This window comes from Lagopus muta, chromosome 6 (assembly GCF_023343835.1).
Source record: "Lagopus muta isolate bLagMut1 chromosome 6, bLagMut1 primary, whole genome shotgun sequence".
Classification (NCBI taxonomy): domain Eukaryota; kingdom Metazoa; phylum Chordata; class Aves; order Galliformes; family Phasianidae; genus Lagopus; species Lagopus muta.
Genome location: NC_064438.1, coordinates 38,291,978 through 38,318,329, shown reverse-complemented (window position 1 = coordinate 38,318,329; position 26,352 = coordinate 38,291,978). Strand labels below are relative to the sequence as shown.

The window sequence follows — 26,352 nt, the reverse complement described above, 5'->3', positions numbered from 1 at the left end:
GCTACTATCTGTCCTTTCATGTTCAAGGAGCTCAGTAAGCAAGACGTGGTTTTCCTCCCCTGAAGCCAGGCCGGTTGGGCGCTGTGACACCGCCAGCCCCCAGACTGTGGGGATTCTGTGTCACTGACAGGCTCAGTATCCACACCAGGCAGAAGGGCACCACTCACTGTCTCCACACTTCACCACAGGAGCCACGGGCACGCAGCCCTGCATCTCCCACCCCCTCTCCGACAGGCAGCCGCAGGGTGCTGCAGCCGCAGGAGGGATTGGAACAGGTCACAGAACAGCAGGACCCATGGGTTCACTCACCTGGCTGTGTGGAGCAGGACTCAGAGAGCCCTCCAGCACTGTGCTGCTGACTGCTTCTTAACCGGGCCTATGAAGCGCTGTGTCTTGTCCTCCGCCTGCACAGAGGAAGCCTGGGAGCCTGAGAAAGCCATCACCCCTGAGCCCTGCTCCCAGCCACCTTCAGCAGCACACGTAGCTGCAGTGGGGAGCCCACACATTGCTCAGTGAGAGAGAACAATGGCCATCTTAGCTGGGGTGCTGAAGGGCAGCTAGCTGGGCTCTTGGCCTGACGTGGGACTGCAGGCATCGTGCTGCTGCAGGGAGACACGGCAACCCATAGCTGCCATAGCAAGAGACAGCTGCCCTACCCCCTCCTACAGGACATCTCAGTCGCCCTCGTGCTGACAAAGCTCCCAGCCTTGGGTGAGCAGCCAATATCATTCACACATCCATCGCAGTATGCCAAGATCCTTACTGACACCTACACCCGGGCCCAGACATGGAGGAGCTGCCCTCATCAGCTCACAATTCCCATTCCTATCTCTGCACTGGCCAGTAACTCACCATGTGGCACTGCAGCAAGTGAGCAGAAGCATCCCAGAGCCACCAGAGCTACGGGTCAGCGCGGCCTCCAATACATGACCCCTCGAGTGCAATGCTTCCAGCCACCCTATGGGCTCCCACACCTGGCAGCTGCAGCTCGAGCAGGGGAGCCCAGCAGCAGCAGATCCCCACCAGCCATGCTCCCAACTAGGACCCATGGTGCTGAAAAAGCATCTCCCCAGGCACCACGCTGGCCACAAGGGCGTTGGGCTGCCCTTCAGCATCCTTAGGGCACACCTGAGCTCTCGGAGGGCCTGGCAGTGGGCAGCACAGGTTGTGGAACAAGAGCAGCGGACACAGGGCCCGCAGGCTGCGGGCAGGCTGGAAGCCAGGCGGGGCGAGTGAGCAGCGGGCCATGCCCCAGGAGAGGAGACCACGGGGACCTGAGGGTGTGATCCTAACCAGTGACCGGGGCCGGGTGAGCACTCGGGGCCGACATCCCGCCCGCCGAACCCCTTCTGCGGGCTGCAGGCTCTCGAGGCGGCTGCCCCGGCCCCTCCGCGGGTCGCCAGCGCGGGGCCCCGCGGCGCCCACCACCGCCTCTGGGGCCGCATGCCCCACTGGTCCCCGGCCCCTCCCTCCTCCTCTCGGAAAGAAACCGCATCGGGAAACTATTCGGGGTATTTTTGCCGCTTTTAACGCGATCTCGCCGCTCTGGAAAGGGGCGGAGCGGCGGACCACCGCGAAGGGCCCGGCCCCACGCTCGCCCGCCGCCAGAAGGGGGCGCCCGCGCGCCGCCGCCGCGGAGGCCTCGTCGGCCACGTCGGAGGGGCCCAGCCCGAGGCGCGGGGCCCGGCGCCGCCGTCCGCGCGGGGGGCGGCGGCGGAGGAGGAGGAGGAGGAGGAGGAGGAGGAGGAGGAGGAGGCGGAGGGCGGCGATCACCGCGCGCCTGCTGAAGCCATCAGCGCGGCGCCGCGGGCGAAGGCCGGGCTTGGAGCTCCCTCCCCCGCGCGAGCCCCGTCCCGGGGACGTCATGGGAGGGAGGTATAAAATTTCAGCGGCGAGCGCGGCGGCGGGGCAGTGTGCAGGCGGGGCCGGGGCGCGGCGCTGCGCTCGGCCGGCGGAGCCCGCGGGCGGCGCGGCGATGTAGGGCGCGGGGCGCGGCGGGGGCATGCATGGTGCAGCGAGAGGGGCGGGCGCCGCGCTCCCCTCGCGGCGGCGGAGCGGCCCGGCCCGCTGCTGACACGCGCGGCGGCGCGGCGCGGCGGGGCGCTCCCGGCTCCGCGGGGCGCGGGGCGGCGCATGGGGAAGGAGCGCGGCGCGGCGAGGCACGGCGCCGGCCGCTTCCCCCGGCGGAGCGCTGCCAGCTCTTCCTGGAAGTCGTGAGTCGCGCGCGGCGCGGTGAGTTCATGCGCCTCCGCGCCAAGCCCCAGCCCGCGGGATCTGGGGAGGCTGCCGCCGGAGCACCGCCCGGGGCCCCGCGCCCGCCGCTCGCCGCCGCCCGGGGGGCTCTCCCCGGGGGCACCGCCGCCGCCGCCGCCCCCTCGCACATGAAGATGTACGCGCAAAGGGCTCTGGTGCTGCTCTCGCTGCTGAGCTTCGCCACCGTGAGCCTCGCGCTGTCCTCCTGCACCACCTTGGACCTCGAGCACATCAAGAAGAAGCGGGTGGAGGCCATCCGGGGGCAGATCCTGAGCAAGCTGCGGCTCACCAGCCCCCCGGAGAGCGTGGGGCCGGCCCACGTGCCCTACCAGATCCTGGCGCTCTACAACAGCACCCGCGAGCTGCTGGAGGAGATGGAGGAGGAGAAGGAGGAGAGCTGCTCTCAGGAGAACACCGAGTCCGAGTACTATGCCAAAGAGATCCATAAATTTGACATGATCCAGGGCCTCCCCGAGCACAGTAAGCGCCAGGCGCGCAGCGCCCGGAGGGGAGGCCGGGGGAAGCGGGGAGCTGCGGCGAGCGCCCGCGTCCGGAGCGCCGGCGTCGCGTTGCGAGAGGGGGGCGGCGCGGCTCTGGGGCTGAGCGCGGCGTGCGGGGTTCGGAGGGAGCGGGGCTCCGCTGAGTGAGGAACGGGCGGCCCGAGCCCCACCTTTCGGAGCCCTCCGTGCCCAGCGGCGGTGCGCGGTGTGCCCGGCTCCTCGCCGGCTCTGGGAAGGCGCCTGCGTGGAGGATGCCGCTCCAGTAGCGGTGGGGGAATCGCGGGCGGCGGGGGTGCCGAGCAGGTGCAGAGCTGGGATTCGCTGGGACGCCCTGAGGAGCGCGGGCGCTGAGGAAACGGACAGATGTGGAGCAGGTGCAGTGCACTTGAGCGGGGCCAGATGCAGGCGCTAAGCAGATTCAGGTGCGGGAGCTGAGCGGATGCAGATGCGAAGTCAGAGGGCGAGCAGACACGAACCCCAAGTAGATCGCAGATGCGGAGCAGATGTAGGCACTGGCAATCCCCTCTGTCTGGCTTAGGATCTCTTCGGGTGGGAAGATGTTGGTGGGCGCACAGTCACACCACCTTCCAGGTGTCCCCCTCGTGATGGAGCGCGGTGCTGGGGACGCAATCTCGGTGCCGACAGCCCTGGGGTGGAGCTGGGACTTGGTGCAGGCAGCCCCAGAATGCAGCTTCTCTGCTAGGTTTATGTTAATCTTGACATATGATGAGCTGGAAACAGAGCTGCGATGTGGTAATGCAACAAATTTCACTTAATCTCTAGCAGACTACACTCCATATGGTTATATGATTAGCTCTCAGTTCAGGAGGCGCTCAGACTCAAGACACAGAAAATGCACAGAGTATTCATGGCTTTCCCATATTTCAACATTTTTGACTCACCAGAATGTTGTGAAATTCTATAAATATATGTGTGCAAAATGACACTGATGCGGTGTGAGCTCTGAAGGACGAAACTGGAAAGCACGGTGGTGGGTCATGAATACAGAATGGGTTTGGGTGAAGGAGGGGGAAGAAGAAGGAAGATGTCTGTGAGGAGCACTGAGGCAGTGGAGAGGGACAATGAGATGGGGTGTGAGAAGAGCTTGGGGCAGCAGTGGGTGCTGCGGGTGAGATCGCTGTGAGGAAACTGCCGTGGGCTCAGCCACTGTCCATGACATGTAGGATAACCTCACTGTGCCTATGGAAATGATGAGCCTGCCCCGGCCTCTCTGTGGTGCCACAGCAAGGTGCTGAGCAATGAGCCCGTGTTGTGCTGACACTGCATTCTATGCAGCCCCTCTGCCCAGAGAAGAGGGGGCGTGTGGATTGGTCACAGAGGCCAGCCCCACGCAGGCCGTGGTGTTGAGAGACTCCTCTTCAAACCTAGGGAGTTTCATCACATGCACCATGGCTGCGTTTGGCCCCGTGTCTTCAAAAGTGGCTGATGTTCAACTTTCCCATGGCTCTGTCACTGTGCCAGGTGGTGATCTCAGAGCAGCTGGAGCCAAAGCCAGGCTCCTCTGGGGGGAAGAGGAGGATGGCTCCATTGAGGGAACTGAGGATGATAGAGATGAGTTCGAAATGTGCGCGCATGCACAAATTGTTCTAGCTCCAGAGTATTAGTCAAGCAGTTTGTTGGCTCAGAGAACTTGTATTTCTCCAAAACCTAAGGCCCAACAGTGAGGAAAGCTGAGGAGCAAAAATAGCAGCAGGGAGAGCCCAGGCCTTCTAGGAAGGAAGGACTTCCAGGAGCCTGTCTCTGTCCCCAGTCTGGACTGCTGGTTGGTTCAGGGAATCGTCTTCCTGCCATGCTTGTGGAACACACTGATTTACAAGGAACGTTTCCTGAGAGTAGTTCACACTCACTTCAGGGAGCTCCTAAAACTGATGGGGATTGGATTCAAGCATGGGAAGCTCCTGCAGCGGTTCTGCAAGTGGCTTTACGCACCTTCCGGAAGAAAACTGTGCCATCTCCCAAGCCAGCATGAGAGAGGAGACGATTAAAGCTGTGGGTCTTTGGGCCAAGCGTGTTTTCTGTCCAAAGCTGCTGCCTGCAAAGATCCAGAAGGATCTGTTTTTCCTCCTGAGTTACACAGCTTTGACATTAAGCACTTTTTGGTAGCAGTGGTGTGGCACAGTGAGGTGATACCGGCCTGCAGCCAGCCAGCCCTTCCCTGACATCAAACTCCAAGCAGACAGCAGTCAGCTGTCACAAGGCATGCCAGGATCAGCAGCCATGTGGGATTGGTGGCATGTGGAGAACCTGCACCTCCCTGAAAGCAGTGATTGGAACAGGGGAGTTCCCAGAGAACATGCTCCTTGTGTCTTATCCTCCACTACAAGGTCCTGCTGGTCCCATTATCTGTTCTATCAGCAGCTCAGCAATTGGCTAGATTCCATAGTCATAGCAGGGTCTGATTGTGAAGATAGAGCCTGTCATGTCAGGCAGACTGCTGTAGGTACATGGGTGGCACCGATTTCCTTCTCTTGGCCTTATTACAGACACTGAGTGTTGCAGATTGGAGGAGCTTGCAGGAATATTTCTTCTAGGCTTTGTTCTTTGCTGGTATCTGGGCAATTCCAGATCCTGGTGTGATTAATGTGCCCTGAGCGGGGACTGGAATGAGTTCCCTGAAAACATCACTTAACTGTGCACACCTCTGACCTCTTAACTTAAGGATTTTGCTCAAAAAGCAGAATTGTTCTGGAGTGAGACCTGTATTCTGGACATCTGGCTGTGAGAAGCAGGCTCCAACCTTGCAGTGGTCAGAATGAAACAACAGCTCCATCTCCCCCATCACAGGGGGCTTGTTCCCAGGGCATGAAGGCAACATGAACCTGCTATGTTAGGAAAGGAAAGACAGCTCTTAGGTTCCCACTAGGAAGGTCTCCAAAACACCATTAGAAGTAGGTAGGAGGCATTGCAGTGATAGCAAGAGAATACAGAAGATGGCCATTCATCTCTTATTAGCATGGCTGCCTCACTGAGCCAAAAAATTTAAGAAGCTGACAAACAATAAACGATTTTGTTTCTCATCTGCACTGCGCTGTAGGACCAGATTTGGACCAGATTTACAGTCTCTAAATCGATTATCAGATGAAGTATCAACGTTGTAAATGGACTGGGGGCTAGGCTGGCCACTGGTCTAATGTGGAGGCACTTGTGAGGAGTGGTGGAACACCCCCTCACAGACAGGCGGTCGGCTCAGAAATGGAAGGGCAGGCTGTTAACAGCGCTATTAATAGGGCAAGCATTACAAAACAGCTTAAGGGGGTATTAAAACACAGTATCCACCTAGGTCTAACAGAACATTAGCAGTGTTAGACTTCAGCTAGAAAGATGCCCTCGGGCACATAATGAGATCAGAGCTTGCTGGTCTGTGCTTATCTGTGGCACAAACCGGTCAGTGGTGGAGTCCCCATAGCGGGTGTCCTCTCCCGGCTCAGTGCTCTCTGTGCTGTAGGGCTCTCAGGCTGAATGTGCCAGCTCTTTGCTGCAATGGATCTGGTCTCCTGGGGCTGCAAAAATCTCAGTCTTTAACAGCAGGCAGAGATGTTCACAGGTGGAAAAGCTGTTCCATTCAATAGTAGGTATGGCAAAAAGCCTCAAAACAAATTTCAATGCGAGCATCTGGTCCTTAGCTTATTGAGTAAAACTTTAGGTCCCTAAGAACACACATTTGTGAACTGGCAGGCTCCTGCTTGCTAAAGCCAGGTGTAGCATAAAAGGAAGACCTTCAGCTTCATCAAGATGGCCCCAGAAGTGAATCACTGTTGCTCAAAGCAGAATTTGGCATGGGAGATGAGCCTATGTTCTCAGACACTGTTCCACCAGCCCATCTTCAGAACTTGTCTCTGTGGGATATGGGTGCTTTGAAGACAGGGCCCAACTCTAGGAATACAGTTTCAAGGTTGCCAGGTCTTCTAGCCTGTTTGTCACAGGCTGGAACTGTGGCTTAGAAAAAGTGATTTTTATGTGTATGGTTTTATTGTTTTGCTTTTAATTAAAAAAGAAAAAATAATAATAAAAAAAAAAAAGCCCCACAAATATCAGCTGATACAAGAGCCTGGTGTTGCCTTGGATAACAGCCAGAGGTCATATGAGAGGCTCTGCAGGACTCCAAACAGATCTGCACGTGGGTGTAGAGCAGGAGTTGCTGTGCCTTGCCTGCAGGAAGCCTTAAAGCCTGAATGATGCTACAGCCTTGACATCTAAGAGAGGTCAGAAGGAGAGGAGCAGCAGGGATCACTGCTTCTTCCATGGAACCAAAGCAGTCCCAATGAAGAGATACTCATTTTCTCTTGAGGAAATCTTGTACCTGTACTCTTTTGGGGCATCTGTGAAGTGGATTTTTCTGCTCAGCAGGCACACATCCAGGCAGAGCCTTGCTGTGCTATTTCCTCCTCATGTGTCTGATCTCTGCAGTCCTCACAGCAGCCTCTGTCCCCAAAGAACTCTGTATCAAGTACTATCCATGAATTCCTCCTCCAGGTCATGAGTGAGAACTGACCTTAAAACCTAGTTCCTTTAGAACACACTGGAGAGTCACTGCTCCCAAGATGTCTTCTGCATCTCATAATTATGACAGAATCATTGGACATGGAAGGGACCCTTAAACGCCATCTAGTCCAACTCCCTGCAATGAGCAGGGACACCTGCAGCTCAGTCAGGTTGCTCAGAGGCCCATCCAGCCTGATCTTGACTGTCTCGAGGGATGGGGCAGCCACCACATCTCTGGGCAACCTGCTCTAGCGCCTCACCAAACTTCATGGACACTTCTCTGGCTTTCATTACAGACCTTGACGTTGTCTCCTGTGATAAGATCACTTGCTGTGTGGCTTTATGTCTCCTCCAGCATGAGCACAGAGTTATACCATCATGGTTACTGGGAATGGGCCCCACGAGGAGCAAACGAGGTTGTCCCCTTGTGTTAGTTGGGATTGCATTGACAAATGCAGGAAACTTACAAGCATTATCAACATTTGATGAGTAGAGTTGGAAGAGACAGTTAAGAATACTGTGATTGGTCTCCACCGATTCTCTGGCTTGTAGCATTGAAATGATGGCAGTAGTGAGAAGATTTTCAGAACATTCCAACATAGAGCAAATTAGAGTTAATTCCTCCTGCTGTCTCTTTAACCAGACAACTGAACTTGAAGGTGGTGAGATGTTTAGTCGGAAGCTCTTTCTCAGTCACTTCTGGCCTGAAATTCTTACCCTCTCCCTCTTTTTTCTCCTAGATGAGTTGGGCATTTGCCCAAAAGGTGTCACCTCCAATGTGTTCCGGTTTAACGTGTCCTCAGCAGAGAAGAACAGCACCAACCTGTTTCGAGCAGAGTTCCGGGTGCTACGTGTGCCCAACCCGAGCTCCAAGCGCAGCGAGCAGCGCATTGAGCTCTTCCAGGTGAGTATCTTCCTCACCTTCCTCACTGCCTCAGGCCAGAACAGCTTGGCTCCATAGTGACTGTCCCAGCTTGTGGGTGCAAGGCCACAGGTAAGAGGGAGAAGAGATCCCATACTTTGCTCCAGGCTTCTTCCAGCATGTAAGCAGTGATACAGACACATTTTTTTCCAGTCTCAGTGTGGTACTGTCCTTTTCCGCACTCACATTGTCCAGCTGTTGTGGGTACTGTGAATTATGCGGCTCTTTTCTATACTGAGAAGGGGTTGGAAGAGGATCTCCTCACCAGCAGAGAAGCCCTGACACTTCTGCCTAAGTCCCTTGGCAGAGTTGTTCCTCTGAGTGTTGCAGTACAGTACAGTTGGTGCTAATCCAATGGGTGGAGCTCTCTGACTTTCACAGACTTACTGGAGAAGAAATGCTTGCTTTCAGTGTTCCTTTCATCAGCAGTTCTTTGGGGACGGTTGCTGGCACCTCTAGTGCAGGTGCTCATCTGGAGTTTGGTTTGAACTCTTGGTGCCCGCTGGCAAGATAAGGTCTGGTTCAAGTTTGGAAGTGGTCTCTGGCCATGCTGGATCACACAGCTAATAGGGTAGTTCAGCATCCAAGCAGCATATTCCCACAGGCTGCTGTCTGTCTGCTGTGCAGTAACAATGCAGCTAAAATTGCCCTTTAGCTGTTAGCTCTTAAGGTCCTCTTGGAATTCATCTTTAAAAGGCAGACCAGTTCTCCAGCTAACAGATGATAACAATTGCTAACAGACAACCCCAAAGCTTCTCCATAGGCTGTGTGGGATGAACCTGGAGTCCTGCAGCAAGGAGCACTTTGCACAGGCTGCTGGTGTCTGTCTGGAAATGGGATGTCAGAGCAGGGAGTGAGTTCTCCAAACTTGATCCATCCTGGTGTGCTTTGATTGATGTTGAAGTATAGAGAACACATGAAAATACCACTTCGTAGGATTCGAGAGACTTGCTGGACAAGGGACCCATGGCTAGATGCTCATTTACCCACTGCTGTTTTACTCTGTAAGTCAGACCCACACTGCACATGTGAATACAGAAACAAAACCACCCGTTAGATCTATCACCGTATATTTGTGCTTCTGATGTGCACCCTGAAACAAGGACGAACTAGGAGAGGTGAGCTGCTTGGGGCCCAGAAGTGCAGGCTGGAGAAATAGGTTGGTTGTGAAGCATGTCCCTCTAATGTGCCAGGGTATTCCTGGTGTTCCACGTGCTGGGACTCACCTTCCAAATTTGTTTGTAGCAAGCTGTGGAAAAAGAAGGACACAGAGCTGTTCCTTCCTTGTGCACAGACTGGCTCACTCTCTACTGCTCCTTCTATCGCAGATCCTGCGGCCGGATGAGCACATAGCAAAGCAGCGCTACCTCAGTGGCAGGAATGTGCAGACGCGGGGCTCCCCTGAATGGCTGTCCTTTGATGTCACCGAGACCGTGCGTGAGTGGCTTCTGCACAGAGGTAGGGGTCACAGCTGGACTGGGTGTGATGGCATCCATAGAAGCGTGGATCGGTGTTGTCAGGAGCATCTTCTCAGGAGCACCAAACAGGAGGCAGCTTCATTTAGGTTGAGAAAAAGCCTTCCTCTGGAGAGCTGCCTCTGTGTAACATTTGCTCCCTTCCTAGCTCTGTTCTGGAGTACCCACTTTGTAACTCTGGGGGCTGAGTCAGAATAAGACCTCATTCTCTGGAGGAGGAAATTGTTCTCGGTGAGAGACGCTGGGTCTTCTTTTGGTTCTTTGATTCTAAGTGCAGGGGAATCTGTCTGCTGGTCTAATCTATCGCTTGTAACACATAGAAAATGAGGATTGCTCTGGTTTAATTTTCTTATGGGATAGAGAAAATTTATTAGGAAAAACCAGCAAGGATCTTGATTTCTTTAGCTGTTTACAGCTTGGCAGGTATAAAGGTGAGGAAATACCAGAGGCTGACACACCTAGACAGAACATACCTCTGCCACCGCTGGGCAGCCCAACAGATAGTTACAGGGCAGCTCCCTGCAAGAACACAGACCCCATTCACAGCTGGAGCATAGGCACCATGACTCACCGCTGCGTTGGCCTCACAGATAGAAGTTAGGTGCCACTGAAAACTGGAATGCAGGCTCTGGCAAGCAGCCGCTCCCTGGAAGGGTAAGCTGTGAGCCCGTAGGCTCCTCCTTTTCAAAGCAACCCCAGTTGTGTCCTGATGGTTGGAGTTCAGTGCTGGAACTGTGGTGAGCTCTGGGCAGGCACAAGCTAGCTGACAGACATCAGATATGGTGCTTAGGAAAAAAGGTGCTAGGCACCTTGTCAGTGCCCCAGGGAGCCAGATGTTTTAATTCATGACACAACATAGGAAAGGAGCTTTCATAAGAGCTGTATGTTCCGTGGGTCAGGCCCACACAGCGTGATGGGTCCAGGAAGTTATTATGAAAATAGATTTGCCTCTGGAAAGTCTGCGAGTGAGACCACTAGCAGTTCAACAAAACAGGAGGCTGCAGCTGCTGAGAAAAATGCTTCCAGTGAAATTACTTGTCCATATCCAACTCACTCACTTTCAGATCTCTCCTCCAGACACTAACCAGAAGCCAGATAGTAGACAGGTACTGAGGGCGGCAAATTTGATTCAGTACAGATACACAACACAGGCCAACTTTGCAAAATAGTTACTTTCTAGTGGAACTCTTCAAAGCTCACAAGTGCTTTTGGATGCTGAATAGCCTAAAAAATGTAACCAGAAGCACCTTTCTCACCTGCCCTGGAAGGTCCCTTTAGCAAGAGTATGCATGGCTTTTGGCACAAGTGAAGCCACAAGATTCTGCTTCCCTTTCTAAGTCCTTTCTAAGTCAGCTCCTGTTTCCCAAAGCGAGGAACCTTCACTGTGAGACTGATCCCTGGTCTGTGGGCCACAGCACAGCACGCGCCCTCTGTGGAGATTCACTGTAGCTGTTCCACCTGAGGAATATGATTTTTCAGAGTCCTCTCCTTTTTTGCAGAGTCCAACCTTGGCCTGGAAATCAGCATACACTGCCCTTGCCATACTTTTCAGCCCAATGGGGACATCTTGGAGAATTTACATGAGGTCTTGGAGATCAAATTCAAAGGTGATAAAGAGCTGGGCTTGGGGAGGCTACTGGAGGGAAAGCCACGAGTGTCTGGAAAAATGAAGAGGTCTTCCTTTGCATATTTGAGGATTTTACCCCTCATAACATTTGGCTTAAAGCATACACACTGCTGGGTTTGCATGTTGATCTTACGAGTACACCCACTTCAAACCTCGGTTACAAGTGAGAGAAAAGTGCAGTCTGGGTGGGGTTTGTGTGTGTTTCTGGAAAAGGAATAATTTCGTATTTCAGTGTCTCTCTGGGAAGTTCAGCTTGATGGATTCTCAGATTTCCACAGAGGCTCTGCTTTCCAGTTAGGGTGACTGAAACACAAGGAAGTCAGGCATCCTGTGTGAGGTGGCCTAGAGAGTCAGTGGCTTGGCTGGCCTAAGACGTAGGAACCTCCTGGCTTGCAGCCCTGGGCTGCAGCCACTGGCCCCCACAGGCTCGATTTCTGAGGCTGTTCTGCAGAGTGCCAATGATCTGACATCTTCTTTAAACCATTCATCTTCTTGCCTGTCCTGGGACTGAAGCCAGGAGCGAGTGGGATGGATTAATGGCCCCACCAGCAGTTTGCAAATGGTAAAACAGGTGGCCCACAGGCCTCTATTTCAGCCCTGCAGCAGTTAGATTCACCAGGAGCAAAGAGTACCCCTAGGGGGGAAGAAGTCCCAGAGTGAGTACACGTGGTGCATGAGTCTCTTTTGCCCTGGTTCAGGGCAGGCAGAGGGTGTTAAGTGTACTGAAAAGTCTTGTCGCGTTCCTCACTTCCATATTGATGTCCTCTTTGTGGATTCTGTTTCTGTCTGAAGGCATTGACAGTGAAGATGACTATGGCCGTGGGGACTTGGGGCGCCTGAAGAAGCAGAAAGACTTGCATAATCCCCACCTCATCTTGATGATGTTACCCCCACATCGCCTGGAGAGCCCAACACTGGGAGGCCAGAGAAAGAAGCGGGCCCTGGATACCAACTACTGCTTCCGGTAAGTGAGAATCCTGCCAGCAGCTGGGTCCCATGCCTGAGATGGGAAAGTGTGGTGAGACTTCACGCCATGGCAAGGCAGTGCCTGCCAAGGGGGCTGCAGGTCACCATGGTACTGCAGGGGCCACGTGAGCAACACAGCTCAGCTCGTGCTCCTTGCAGCCTCCAAGAAGGGGATGCTGGCTGGCCCAGCAGTCACTTTTGGCCAAGTTTCTGGGTAGAGGGAGGCTTGTGATCAGCCTCATGAGCATAGCCTGGGCAGAGACCAGGCCAGTGGCTGAACTGCCTGGCAGCATGTGCAGGCAGTGCCAGGCTGCTGGCCTGCTGGCTTCTGGCAAGCTCTGCCACTGCTGTGCACCCAGTGCAGGTCAACACCATATCCCACTGGGCAACACTGGTTCTGGTCCTTTTGCTCTGGAAGCTGATTCATGCAAGCACGTAAAAGATCCCTTTTAGATTCATTTTGTGTCCATTCTGTGTTTCAGGAACCTGGAGGAGAACTGCTGCGTGCGTCCTCTTTACATTGACTTCCGACAGGATCTGGGCTGGAAATGGGTCCACGAGCCTAAAGGCTACTTTGCAAACTTCTGTTCGGGCCCATGTCCGTACCTCCGCAGTGCAGACACCACTCACAGCACGGTACATCCAGCATGTTATCCTTGTGGCCCTGTCACCTCTTTCCTCCCTCAGTCTGATGGCATTTGGTCTCTTCAAAGTAGCAGAAGCAGTTTAGATCAATGCCTGCAAAGAACTACAAGGAAACTGCAGGAAAGAGTCTGAGTAGTTCAGCAGGGAGAAACGGTCTTCCTATGGAGTCAATACTGAGTCCATGCTTCCAGCTGAGGAGGAGGATGCTGTCTCTTGTATGAGATGGGGAAACGGCAGGACTTAGGATACTTATTTGGTAGTGGCCAGTTTTTGTTGTTCAGATCAAACATCAACTCTGATGGTTTTATTCTGCATAATTTTTCCTCTAGTTTTCATTTGGCAGAGGAATTTTGTACACACAGGTTGTGCAAAACTGCTGAGCTATGGCACACACCTGCTGCCTACTATCACACAGGCAGCTGTAGCCCACAAGGGAAGGGGAGCCATGTCCAAGTGAACATGGCTATGCAGCAAGCTTTCTGCACCAGCATTATTTTCAGCTGTATAAATCCCACCAGACAGGGAGGAATCCACTGGGCTGTGAAATTAATGAGTAAAACTGGCAGAAAAGAAATATTTTCAGGTAACTTATACATAACTTCTGTTTAACATGAGTACCTTGGGCAGTCTTAGGGAAGAATACCACCTGAGCTTCGCTACTGTCTAGAGCAAAAAAAACCCCAAAAACAACAAAAAAAAACCCAAAAGCAATAGCAAACTATGGCCATGGAAGAAGAACCAAGAGGAAAACACAGGCTAATGAGCGGAAAGTTAATTCCTAAGCAAGAAAAGCCAGAGAAGAATCCTAAGCTACTGTCTGCAGAAGGGAAAAAGAGCAAGCTAGACATGGCAACAGCTCGCTGCAAATTAGCTTCAGGTTTCATTAGAAAAAACTCTGGAAGAAGCAGATCAGCTGAAGAATAGTTGATTGGGTAGAGATGATACCACAGAAAAGACGCTAACATTTTCTTGGCAGCTTAAAGAATCTGCACAGCAGCAAAGCTTGCTGAAGCTAAAAGACTGCTATTGGTGGGAGCAGATCTAAGGGTACGAAGGAATGGACAGGTGCTGGGTGAGAAGCACGAGACAGGACAGGTGAATGAATAGCTTAGAAGAGGTAACATGCATCAGTTGGATCTGAGGAACTCTAACAGATACTGAACTGAATCAGCGTGAGTGAGATTTTAATACAGTTCCTGATACTCTCTTACTGAGCAAGAAGGGAAATCAAGTGGTAAAGTCAGCTGAGTGATCCCAGCAAGCTTCAGAACAGTAGAGCTGCTGACAGCTTGCCAGCACCACCTAGGAAAAACACAGTGAAAAGCAGATTTCTCACCAGTCTCTTTAACCCACTGTCTCTGTTGAATACAGCAGCCCCAGTGCACATGGCACCCATGTGACACAGCCTGTGCCTTTGCTCAGTATCCCACAGGGCTTCTACCAGAATGACTGGAATTACACGGATCTGCATGATAGAACAGAATGTCTCCTTAGCACCTCTCACCCTCCTGTAAAACAGTTAACAGACAACATGCAGGATGCTGTAATTTAACCCAGACAGGTGCTATGAGCCAACAGTAGTGCAGGTAGGATTGTGTGCTAGCCTCACAATTCAAGATGTTGCTTACCACTGAAGAGCAGCCAGCTCTGGGAAGACACATGGCAGCTCTTTCATGGCGGTTACATGGCTGGAGTGTACAGTTGTCTGTGGTTTGGGGCCAGCTGGGAGAATGAAGCCAGTGTGGTCCCACAGGACACTGTCCTGGCTCCAGCATTACAGTGTAATGACTTGGAGGATGAAGTGGAGAAAGAAAGCATCAGACAGTTCAAAGCTGGGAGGGAACTGCGGCTACTCGAGAGGACGGGCATCCATCCAGCGCTATCTAGAGATGTTGGTTGAAATAAGCAGCATTGATTTTCTTTGTTCTGGTTTGGTAATAGAACCAAAGACAACACAACCTCAGGCTGGTTACACCCTGACTTATAAGCAGAAGTGGCACTGTCCGCTGTACCAAATTAGAGATTAAGCAAGTGAACTACTTGTACTTCTTCCACCCTTAGGCATCAGCCAGTCTACATTGCTACCATTAAAAAGAAAAAGGCTCTGGATCAGGCCTGGGCAGGAGCAGGCTCTGATCAGGACGTGATAAGAATAGCAGTCACATCAGGGAAATGCCCCTGATTAGCACAATCCAAATACCTAGAGACCTGTTTGCTTGCAGTACCTTCTTGTTCTCTTAAATGGACTCCTGACTTTGTCACCACGTTTAAATTTGTTTCCACAGGTGCTGGGCTTGTACAACACGCTGAACCCTGAGGCATCTGCTTCACCCTGCTGCGTCCCACAGGACCTGGAGCCACTGACGATCTTGTACTATGTCGGGAGGACACCCAAAGTGGAGCAGCTCTCCAACATGGTGGTGAAATCCTGCAAGTGCAGCTGAAAGGCACCCTGGGCTGGCCAAAGCCTAGAGAGAAACTGTCAGCATCCATTCTGCTCCAAGGCTAGCACAAAAGGAACTGGAGGTCAGAGACTATGCATGCAGAGGGCCGAGTGCTAAACCCTGTGGCTTTGGGTCTGGCAGTCCTTGGGAATCTCTTCTGGAACATTTCTCGGTCTTGTTGCCAGTGTCGCGTTCCCTCTGGGAATTACTTTGACGACACAAAGGCCACACTCCAAAATGACTGGACAGTTGATGCGGAAGAGAAAGACAGAGTGAAGGAACTGCTGTGTATTTGAATGCTGGGATAGTTGAACTGGGAAGGCGAGGGATGAGAAAGAGCAGTTAAAAGGAGGGATTGGAAATGAAGCAGTGTTTCCCCTTCTTGCTGTAGCCCCCTTGGGACCTCTGCCCTCCCCAGTGGCCTGAAGAATTATGAAGGTTTTCCCTCCTGCAGGAGAAAATCCTGGAATTTTCTTTAGAGAAAGAAAATGCACCGAGAAGCTGCTCAGAGAAGAGATGCTCAGAGATACACATAGACTTGCGTTCCTCAGAACTGTGATCCAGGAGGCCTGTATCTACAGTTGTGTTTCTGCCAGACCTGTAACTTCAGTTGGCAGACTGTGGCTATTGGTTTCCAAAAGCAAACTGCAAGGCCCCCATTCAGCCTGCTGAGGTGGGCAAAGGCAAGCAGAGAAGGTGCTGAGCCCATTTTAAGGAGGACTGATGTCTCTATTCAGCTCTTTTCCTTTTCTGGAGTTTCTGAAAGATGGCTTCTGGGTCAGGGCAAGAGCATTATCTGGGGGGCACCTGGATTTTGGAGCCATTCACTCATGATCTGATAACACCCTGAGGACCTTTTGTCTGTTGTGGTTTGTGATCTCAACGTGGCCCAGGCCTCACCTGCCAAGACTTAAAAAAGAAAAACTATTAATCTCAAAAACATTGTAAAAAATAAATATTTGGGGGGGGAGATGGTTGTTTTTTTCTTCCCCACCACCTTTCCTCCCCCTACAGGGATGCTGTTGAAGGGTTAGATGTTTTTTTGTTTTTAAACTGCTACTACTGTGGCATACTTGGTCACTTTAAAATCTTTCCCTTTTCCTGAGTATCTCTTCAAGGAAATGGGCAGAATTTAGGTCAGCCAGAGAGCTCAGAATGGAAATTCCTTTGTACCTTCAAACAGTGTCTGCTGTGTATGTGCCCTGTCCTCCTCTGGTCCCTCTGACAGACATGTCACCTCTCACATCTGATTTTGATAGATTTATATAAAGCACCCCTCAAATATAAAACATTTCCAAGAGTACTGTTTAAATAATCAGGGCATTGCAGTTGTCACAGCTGACAAAAATCATACATTCATTGGAATATATAAGTTCTGCCAGTACAGACTTGTACACAAAGGCCAGCCTCCTCACATTTACCATGAACATTTCATACACTTATAAAATGTTCACAGATGTGGCCCTGGCAAGTAATCAACATACTGTTTTTTAAAAAGTGTGCTTTTTTCAGCCACAGATACTCCAAAAATTACAAGCCTCTAGTACTTGCTTGCATGTCAGATGAGACACAGGCTGCCTCTCCTTCAACCACAACTACTTAATGTTCTAAAGACCACAGAAATTCCTCCCTGTCCCTTCCCACTTCCTGGTCCCCAGCAGTTGAATGTCACGACATGGAACAACTTAATTGCTTGTGGCCAGGGCTCTGCATGGTCAGCTTGGAATGCAGCTCCTGGTCCTGCACTTCAGTAGCTGCTTCCATACACCTTGCCACAATGCTGCCATAACATGTAATCACAAACATCTCAGCACATCCATTAAAAAAAACTCCTCCTCCATCACCAGCTGGCAAGATCAGCAAGGGTGGGTCAGCAGAGGGAGCCTGCCAGGCTGCATGACATTTTGGCTGGGGCACACATGCTCTGAGAGAGGCACTCCCCAGTGCTCAGCTTTATCCCTTTCATCTCCCTGGGGCTCCTTGACCTGTCTTCTTGGTGTAATGATGAAAATTACTGCTCTGATCAGCCCTGCAGCACTAATTTATTGCTGTGCAGCTCTCCATGCCCATGCCTGCCAAGGAAGGGAGCAGGTAAATGCACTGCAACTTCACTACCATGCTGATAGACAGTCCAGAAATTTAGTGGCTGCCCTGGGGAGGGGAGGGAAATCCAGATGCCAGTTGGCACAGAAATTCTCTCTAATCTCCTTTTAGCAGCAGCAGCCCTTGGGGAGGTTTTGGTTTACAAGCTACAGTCTGTTCTTTGGTCATTGTTCCTCGTGAGCCCTGTGCTGGCTCGGCTGCATATCCAACTGAAGAGCTTTCTCGCTATTGAGGGGAAAAAAGCACAAGAAGGGGGAGCTGCAAAGAGCTGAGCAAGAACACGAGCTTCACAGTCATACGTGGCACTTGGAGCGTGCCAGAACCTCCCACAGATTAACCCTGGCAGGCCCCTCGAGGTGAGCCTGCGTTGCTAGTTTTGTTCACTGCTGCTCAGTGGCAGGGAGGGGCGGCAGAGGAAGCAGGCCGTGCTGAACTGCTTGGAAAGAAGGCAAAATGGAAGGGAAAGCAGGACAGAGGATTCCTGGGGTGTTCAACCAGTTAGGATTCAGGTAACCTCATGGTTCTTCCCGAGTCAAACACTCCCTTCAGTTACTCCTCTCCCCAGACTGGAAAGTTTCCTATCAAGTGCAGTTTCCTATCTGCATTTTAGAATTAGATTTGTAAGACAGGCTCCACGTTCATTTTCTTACAGTTAAAATAGCTTTCTTAGGGTCGTTTCAGCTATAATTTAGCAATAAACTATACCACCCACATGGGGTTAATAAGAGATTGAATCCACTCCTGGGCCCAGGCTTACTAAAACATTTCAGGACACTAGTGTGAGAAAGACCAGCAGATAGAGAGTTCTCTATCTGCTCTGTTACTTGGTGGCAAATTGACAAAGACAATGGGAATGAAAAAGTGGGTTCTTCACTGCCAACAATGAATACAGCTCCCAACAGTTCCCTCTTGTTATTCCCAGGAACAAACAGAAGCTGATGAAAACAATCCCACTGCACTTTCCCTCTCTTTAACAAAAATCAATGGTTTGAAAGAGTGAAAAAAACACTATTCTGCACTGCCATAGGGAAGATCCTACCCAAACAATCAAATCACCATCTGTGTAGTTCTGTTTGTTTGTGGCATACTCCATTACAGCACGCAAGAAGTCTAGTACCAAACTTGAACACTTTGTTTTGCAGGCTATTGTGCAACACAGAGCTCTGCAAGGGGCACTGCTTCTGTAAGTGCAGGAACATACACTGATATTTCAACAAATCATGCACTTTTTGCAGGCTAAATGAATCTTTGTTCTCTGGTCTGTGGTGCTGCATGGTCTCTAGCTATCTCAGAACACTTAAAAAAAGCAGTAAAACATCTCAGTTACTGCTGTATGAACAGGAGTATACTTCTTGGTGTTTCACCTTTCCAGAACCAATAGGCATCAGTACTTATAGTAAACAAGATAGACCATGTCCAAAAGCAAAGACAAAAAGACAAACATACGTGTCCACTTCTCCAGCAACATCATGGCTCTGTTTTGCTCTGTCCTCTGATGTCTCACATCTCTTTCTGCTGTAGTTGTACAATTTCCATTCTCCCTGTTAACAGACCCTTTGTTTACTGTTCAGTCTGCTATGAAGCTTTCCTTACCAACGACGAGGCTGTCCTTAACCAGAGCAAAAATAAAGGAGGCCTCCCTGCTCACATCACTTCGTCAGTGAAACCACTGCCTCATGGCAGAAGAGGATCCATTGCCTACGATGTCTTATGAGGCAGATGTCTTCAATACGATCCAAGGTTCAATGCAGGACAGGTTGAGCATCACAGTGTGAGCAGGACACAGCTCAAAGAGCCAGGTCTGTTGAAGAGGAAGGACTCCTTTTGCTCTGCTTGTGTTTCTAGTAGCATACAAAGCATCAAGTATATACTAATGAGTTTTCTTCTCTTAATATGTGATTGGAAAGCAATAAAATCTATCAAGAAAATGCAGTTTTCAGTTTTCAAAGGTATGGTACCTACCCACTTGCAAAACTATACTGACTTGCAATAGCGCAGAAAAATAGATAGCTGTCTGGGCTGCCTATAAGCTACATTAATTGTGTTTTAGAATAACAGCAGTGATGTGGATAGAATGATAGAGTGCCTTATAATTATTTAAAATATCTATTAACATTTTTTAAAATTCAAAATCATTAGAATATATTGGTCAAGAGCTGTATAAAAGTAATAACAAGTTTACTATGGCATTGAGCAAAAGAACATTTGAACACTCAGGTCTCTGCTTTACAAACGTTTTCTTTCATTTCTAGGGAAGTCATTTAAGCCTTTTTTCATTCTTCATGCAGCTCCACAGGTGACAGAGAGACGCAACTAAGCCCAGTGTCTTTAGTCCTCTCTTGAATAGAGGCTTCTGATACCCCGTACAAATGCAAGATCCTTTATCATGCAACAAGTCAAGACAGAAGAGACAGTTTTACTTACTGGGAATCAAATTGTCTTAGAAACGAATACAGATACATCACTGAGAAATACAGCAAATGAAAATTGCCAATTAATGTTTGTCAATCTCACTCCTCTCTGAAAAACAGTACTGCACTTGAAATTCCGTAGTTGTGCTTATGCCTGTAGTTTCAGAAATAGCTTTACACAGTGCCTTGGATGTCACAGTGTGTTTCCAAGAAGGACCAATTTCAAAGATTACAGACATCAGTTACTCAGCTGCTTTTAGAACATCCATCCTTAGGACTAAGTTGCATAGGAAAGATGGCAGGGATGGTCTGAAGGCATTCAACCATCAGCTGGTCCCCTTCTGGTACTGGACTATGATTTCATGGAAAATACACTTAGGGATAAGGACCTTTATATCTAGTACAAAATAGAAGTACTTTAAAGCTGTGGTTTGTAGCAAAAAAATCCCACATGTTATTGGCTTCCCACTTCCTGCAAACTTGCTGAATAGTTTTCAGGCAGAAGCTCTGTCCCCTGTGGTATATGCTGGCACTGTTGATTTACACCAAGGAATACCGCTCTTTCAAGCAAGCAGGAACTTCTGAAGACAGACATTTATTTCTCCATTCAGGGGGTAATGGTCTTTGTGCAGGGTGATGCTCTTTATATCTCATTCCACTTTTCTTTATATCTCATTCCACTTAACTGGCTAGGCAGGATGGTACCTCATGCTATCTATAAAGACTGATGCAAGAAATCATTACACATCGGGGTTATGCGTGTTGCAGAAAGTGAAGGTGACTTTCTTTCCAAGTTTGCCACCACTCAGACATTTTTCACCAGCTGCATGCAAACATTCATCCTTCGTACACAGAAATTAGCATGAGGCATTGTAATAATATACCATGACCAGTGCACACTCATTATTTGATGCACGAAGCAAGCTGAGTCAGATCAGACCAGAGATTTCCTGACATTCTTCAGGAAGGATTTATTCTTCCTTTTGAGGTTATTATCCCCATTACGAAGCACAACAAAGCAAAGATTTGCTGTACAGCCATGGGAGAAACTTAGAAGATCTCTGCAATGCATGCAGTGTAATGACTGGGGAATGTCTTGGTGACCATGTTCTGGGCTTTTCTTTAACCAAAAATGTATGGTCTTTTGAAGTGCTGAAACTCTGTGGCCTACATGCTTAGGAGATCTCCACTGCTTTGAAGTATTTGTAAGAAACTTCACTTTTTGGAGAAAGCAGTAGCAGATAGTCTGACTTGCAACAAGAGCCTTTGGAAGATGTCCAGCTTGCAACAAGCTGCTTTGAGTGACACCATTTGAATCTTCTCCATCAAAAGATGCTTTCTACAGATATCTCTAACTATACTTCAGGATCTGAAGATCTCATTTGGATACCACTATGCCAAGCATTCTATTGTGCTAATCTGAAGAACAGTAAACAAACAGAACAGCGAGAAACAAAATAAAGGAGATGTCAATAAAACCTCAGGAAAGCATAGCTTTGCAACAGCTACAACGTGCTGCCTATATTCCTTACGTTGTCCTTTTTTTTTTAATCAACATCACTTGCATTTGCCCAAGTCATTCACAAGACCTAAGAACACTTGCAGAGCCACAGCTTGGCAGGAAGAGTCACCAATCTTTATTTTTAGCTATTTTTCAAGAAGAACTTTCAGCAGACATATGGAGACATGAGTGAACAAGAAAAAAACATCTGTGAACAAGAAAAAAAATTCCCAGCTGATATCACAGACAAAATGTATTCCACATTGAATTTCTAGAATTAGAAATGGTGGAAATAACATCATTTCCAGAGGGAAAACATCCCTGATTTAAACGGGGAAAGAATCATGCAACTGCAAGTGTAAGAACTGTAATTAGTGACACTAATGAGATGGCTACAGTCTCATTTGCCCTCCCAGTAGATGTACAGTTGTCCAAGTGCATACCATGAAGAATGACACCGACATCACAGATGTACCAGACATATCTGATACAGCACGCAATTTTCAGAAGGTCACATAAATAAGGCAAAAACTCTTAAAAAATACGAAGAGAACCTTTAGTACTAATGAATAGAAGTAGTGGGGACAAATCCCTTCTAATTTTTCTTCTTCAATAGAACAAAAAGGTAATTTTTCTCTACAGTGGAATGACAAAGCAGTGACAGCTAAACATTTGGACTTGGCAGTAAAGGAACTTTTCAAAGATTGTCTCATGAATTTTAACACGGTAGTGCTCACAACACATAGGCAAAAGCCACATACAATGCTGAAATTCCTTTTAGAGATGACACCACCTGCAGCTGTCCCAAACAGACGACGAAAATAGATTGTGAACTTCCCTGAAATTCTTAATAATTGCATCAGATTTGTTCCTTAAGACTTTTTTTTTTAAACTAAGAGGTCAGATAAGAAGCAATCCCTTTGTAAAGAATGTAAAATTTCTCAAGTTCATTGTGTGCACTGTAGGCACGGACTTTTAGAGAAGAGGCCCTGTTAAGTATACTATTTTCCCTAGGGAATGATTATGATTCACTGAATACCACTGGTAAAGACTTCACACCAGGGTGTCCACAGTCATCAGTGATTCTTTCCTTTAAATTGGAAACAGAAGTGAAAACTCATTTTCAATGAAGGCCAATAAAATCCTTTTTTGGTAAGGTAACAGACAGAGCAGACTCCTCATGGTGCCTCATTTGTCACCTTTTGTTCAGGGGAGTTTGTCCTTCGTGGTGAAACTGCACAGAATCCAGTAAGTTTGGAGACGACCTGCTTCTGTTTCTTAACTACTCATCTCTAAAGCAGCACAGAAACTTGATCCCATTTTCTGGAAAGGGCAGTTGGGTTCTAAAGTCAGAAGAAAAGCTACCAAGTACTGTAATTGTTTAAGGTGTGCTGTGGTTGTGCACATTCACCCTGAAGGTTCTCTGCACTTAGGCATTTTAGAAGACAAAGATGGCAAGAAGCAAATGTGTGCATGTACAAGATAATGTAAGAGCTTCTGTTAGTGATAAGTAACTTTCTTTTTCATATTTAAGTGAATAACCATTCACACATCACATTATGGATGACTTCCAAACTACAAGCCACTTTGCTCTAAAATCACAAGTGATTGGTTGGTCTAGAGGTGGATCTTACGCACTTGTAAAAGCTTCAATGTTTTGAAAGCCTCTGCAGCATATACAGAGCTTGTCCAGGTGGAGGTGCGGACAATCTTGGTAAATGTCAGCAATTAAGACTTTCCTTAGAGAACCCAACACCACCAACACCAGTGAATTCGGGTGGAACATGCCACTGTCATGAAAGGCAGCTTTACTTTGGCTGCTCCAGCAGGCTGCACTGCAACTGACCAAATGAAACACTCATACAAAGCCAGACTACAAGACTGCCTATGGCCTACCTCTTCTTTGTGACAAGTAGTCAGCAGCTTATACCTGACAGACAAGCTAAGAATTGGAAAAACCCATCATGAGACTTCCCCTAAACAATCACCTGAAAAGGCTTAGAAACTTTCTGCTTGTTTTTTGGTTATATTTAATATACCTTAATAGATTTATTTTCCATGAATTTGTGTACTTGCCTTTTCAAACCACAAGCATGCTTTTGTCTCCAACTACCTTGTGACAAGAAGTTCCACAGGTAAATTAAATACTGTGAAAGAAAGCAGCTTTTATCTTCCCCTCTGCTTTGAATGTGTTATCTGCTAGTTCCATTTGATTCAAAACTGGAACAATGATTTCCTTTTCACCTTCTCCCTTACATTTCTCCTTACTCATCTTCTTTCCAGTTTAAGATTTTCTGCATTAATAAAACTATGAACACTAAGTTTTGTGTTCTTGTTATAACCAATCTCCAGGACTGTCTGGCAGACCCCATTCTGTAGAAATTAGATCCTTTTGATGTTTAGCATAAGCAAGAATTGTTTTAGCTCTAGAAACATGAGGTTCTAGAACGAAGAAAAATAGGTCAAGTCCCACGTTTATATAAAGCTCAGAAATTTCTTTTTGGAAAAACACATGCCAGATTCACACAGGAATAGCGTGTGCCCAAAGGAAACTGTATGAACAGGATCAATCAGCCAGATACTGCAAAAAAAAAAAAATTTTTTTTTAATCCAACTATTTAAATAGCACCAAATAACCCATACGGGTTCAAAGCCCAGGATTCCAATGGAAAGCAAATGTAGGAATGAAAGGGAAAAAGTCCTTGGAAGCTTAATTAAGCAAACCTTAAGTCAGATGTTTCTTGGAAGGAATCTCACATCTCTCTCTTAATGCTGTAGTGTGCTCATCACCTGAACACAGCACAAAATGTCTGCATAAACTCTGTATTACCTCACCCTTCAGGACTCTGGCGTGCACCTGTTCAAAACAAACAAGAAAGACCGTTTGTCATAAAACAGACTCCTTCACTTAGAAGTGATGCAAACATCACCAAGTAGGAGAGAAGAGGATCCCCTGGTAACATCAACTGGTCTCACCACTGAACAAGTTGCTGAATGATTACTGTGGGCTTTGTACTGGCAATTTTCTAATAGTAAACAAGAGCACTTTCAATGAAACTCATTGGTGAGCATAGGAAAGTTAATGTCATAAAAGCAAAGAGAGACAAAGTAAGCTCCATGTGAGGAGTATACATATAATTGTACTCCCCTCATGTTCAACTACTATAAATCCAAAATGCTTCACCATTCTCCTTTCCTTTCTTGTACAAGAAAACATTTTCTGGAAAATGCACTCACTCCAAGATGCTAAAAAAACAGTTTCATGCCACTCTACTGAATTTCTTAACTGAAGCACTTTAAGAGGTTTTTGACAGACATGGAAATAGCAGACCTGCAAAGAGACAAATTAAGGACGTTACGTTTGGCCCACAGCACCCAGCATGCACAAACACACAGAAGGACTCAAGGCTGAAGGTCACATGGAAGTAGAGAAAGTAAGAGGCTAGAACTGCAGGATCTGTTCCTGACTCTCTGCTGTATTACTGCACGTGCTCCTCAGGTAACAGCAGTAGCACTCAGAGCTGGGATCAGCAGATGCACAAAGTAACACTGACATTTCCTGTGATGCTCTGGCTGCCCTGACATATCCAGAGGCTGAAGAGGAGTTCAAAATCTAAGCGTTTGTCTCAAAATAAAGGACAAGTCTCGATATCTCTGGATTTTTTATTTGTTAGAAACAGAAGAAAAAAAATTCAAGAACAAGGGATGTAAGACTTCACAGCTCCTAAAACTGACCAAACCAGTCCCTTCCAAAGGAAGGTCTCCTACTGCAACATGCATTTCTCAGGACATTTCAAAAATCTTAGAGACAAGATGTCTCATACATTTTTACTAAGTCATCACAGTTACAGATGTGTAGTTGACTACGTTTAACATGTAGTGCAAAGAAGCTCAGAAAACATGCTGGCTATAACTGAGTACGTTAGCTGAAAATCAGTGGGTAGGAGACTGGCAAAAACTGACAAAAACTGACAAAAAAAATTAATCTACTTTCATAATAAGCACAAATTTGCCAGAATTATCAATTACAGAATGCTGTTTCTGTTAAAGATCCTCTGAAGATAATCACCTTTCCTGGGCTAGCTGTGCAAAGTATCTATGTTCTATAACTGAGAACAGGTTCAATGGTGGCTGTAATCACCTGAATAAAGAAACTAGATAACAGAAACAGATGAAATCAGAATTCCACAAGGATGCGTATGCCACAGCTACTCAGTCCTGCACATGATACCTAGTGGAATAAGGATAACTTGGATTCCCTAGGAGGAAGCAAGGAATAAAAATCAGTTATCTCCTGAAGCTAGATCTTGTAGGGAAACTGCTCTTTAGATAGTTCTGAAACAGAGCTAGAGGCTACAGCCAACACCGAATGTGGCAGAGTGGGCTATCAGAAGACAGACCCAGCATTTTGAAGCAGCTTGGATGCAGTAGTTTGAAGCAAAAAATTCTGCAACTGAATTTTCACTAATGATGAATCAACAATGTAACACACGTTAGAACATTAGAAACATGTATCTCAGAGATCCCTGAGTGCAATTGGAAGAGTACAGAAGAGACCTGATCTGAAAGTAACATCACAAGATTTTTCAGAACTTCTGGTCATTGAGGATAGTGGAAAAAGCAGAGGACAAATGATGCCGTGATACTTGAAGAACACAGATGAAAGATGCAAGGAAAGCAAACAGAATCATGACTGCCTAGGAACTAAAACATAAGCCAATGAAGTAAGATTTTGGATAAATTAAGTATCTGATCTCTGTCACATGCATGAATGGAACAGAAATAGAAAAATGCACGTTCTTTCCTATGAGTTCATGCCTGGAGCAAATGATAGTTAAGCTAATGGGCAATGATAATAATTATTTAATCTTTTTACAATTCATCTGGTCTTGAATGACAAGAAGTATGCACAACACAAGAGTGAACATGAATGCAAGCAATCTTCCAAGAGAAAACACTTCTCCTCTCTGACACTGTTTCTGTCAGCCTTTTGGATTGATCA

The 26,352-nt window shown here is 48.2% G+C and overlaps 1 protein-coding gene across 1 annotated transcript; it reads left to right on the top strand.

Moving 5' to 3' along the window:
- Positions 1-2,303: 2,303 nt before the first annotated feature.
- Positions 2,304-23,957, top strand: TGFB3 (transforming growth factor beta 3). Its single transcript, XM_048950224.1, has 7 exons — positions 2,304-2,733; positions 7,997-8,160; positions 9,507-9,636; positions 11,153-11,260; positions 12,073-12,244; positions 12,729-12,882; positions 15,177-23,957. The coding sequence occupies exons 1-7, from the start codon at positions 2,382-2,384 to the stop codon at positions 15,333-15,335; spliced, it is 1,239 nt and encodes a 412-aa protein (XP_048806181.1). The 5' UTR covers positions 2,304-2,381; the 3' UTR covers positions 15,336-23,957.
- Positions 23,958-26,352: the final 2,395 nt, after the last annotated feature.

Excerpts from the sequence above, each read along its gene's own strand:
- TGFB3 (XM_048950224.1), top strand. The coding sequence starts at position 2,382 with ATGAAGATGTACGCGCAAAGGGCTCTGGTGCTGCTCTCGCTGCTGAGC. Across the intron at positions 2,734-7,996 it reads CCAGGGCCTCCCCGAGCACA|ATGAGTTGGGCATTTGCCCA; the intron begins GTAAGCGCCAGG and ends TTTTTCTCCTAG. Across the intron at positions 8,161-9,506 it reads AGCGCATTGAGCTCTTCCAG|ATCCTGCGGCCGGATGAGCA; the intron begins GTGAGTATCTTC and ends CTTCTATCGCAG.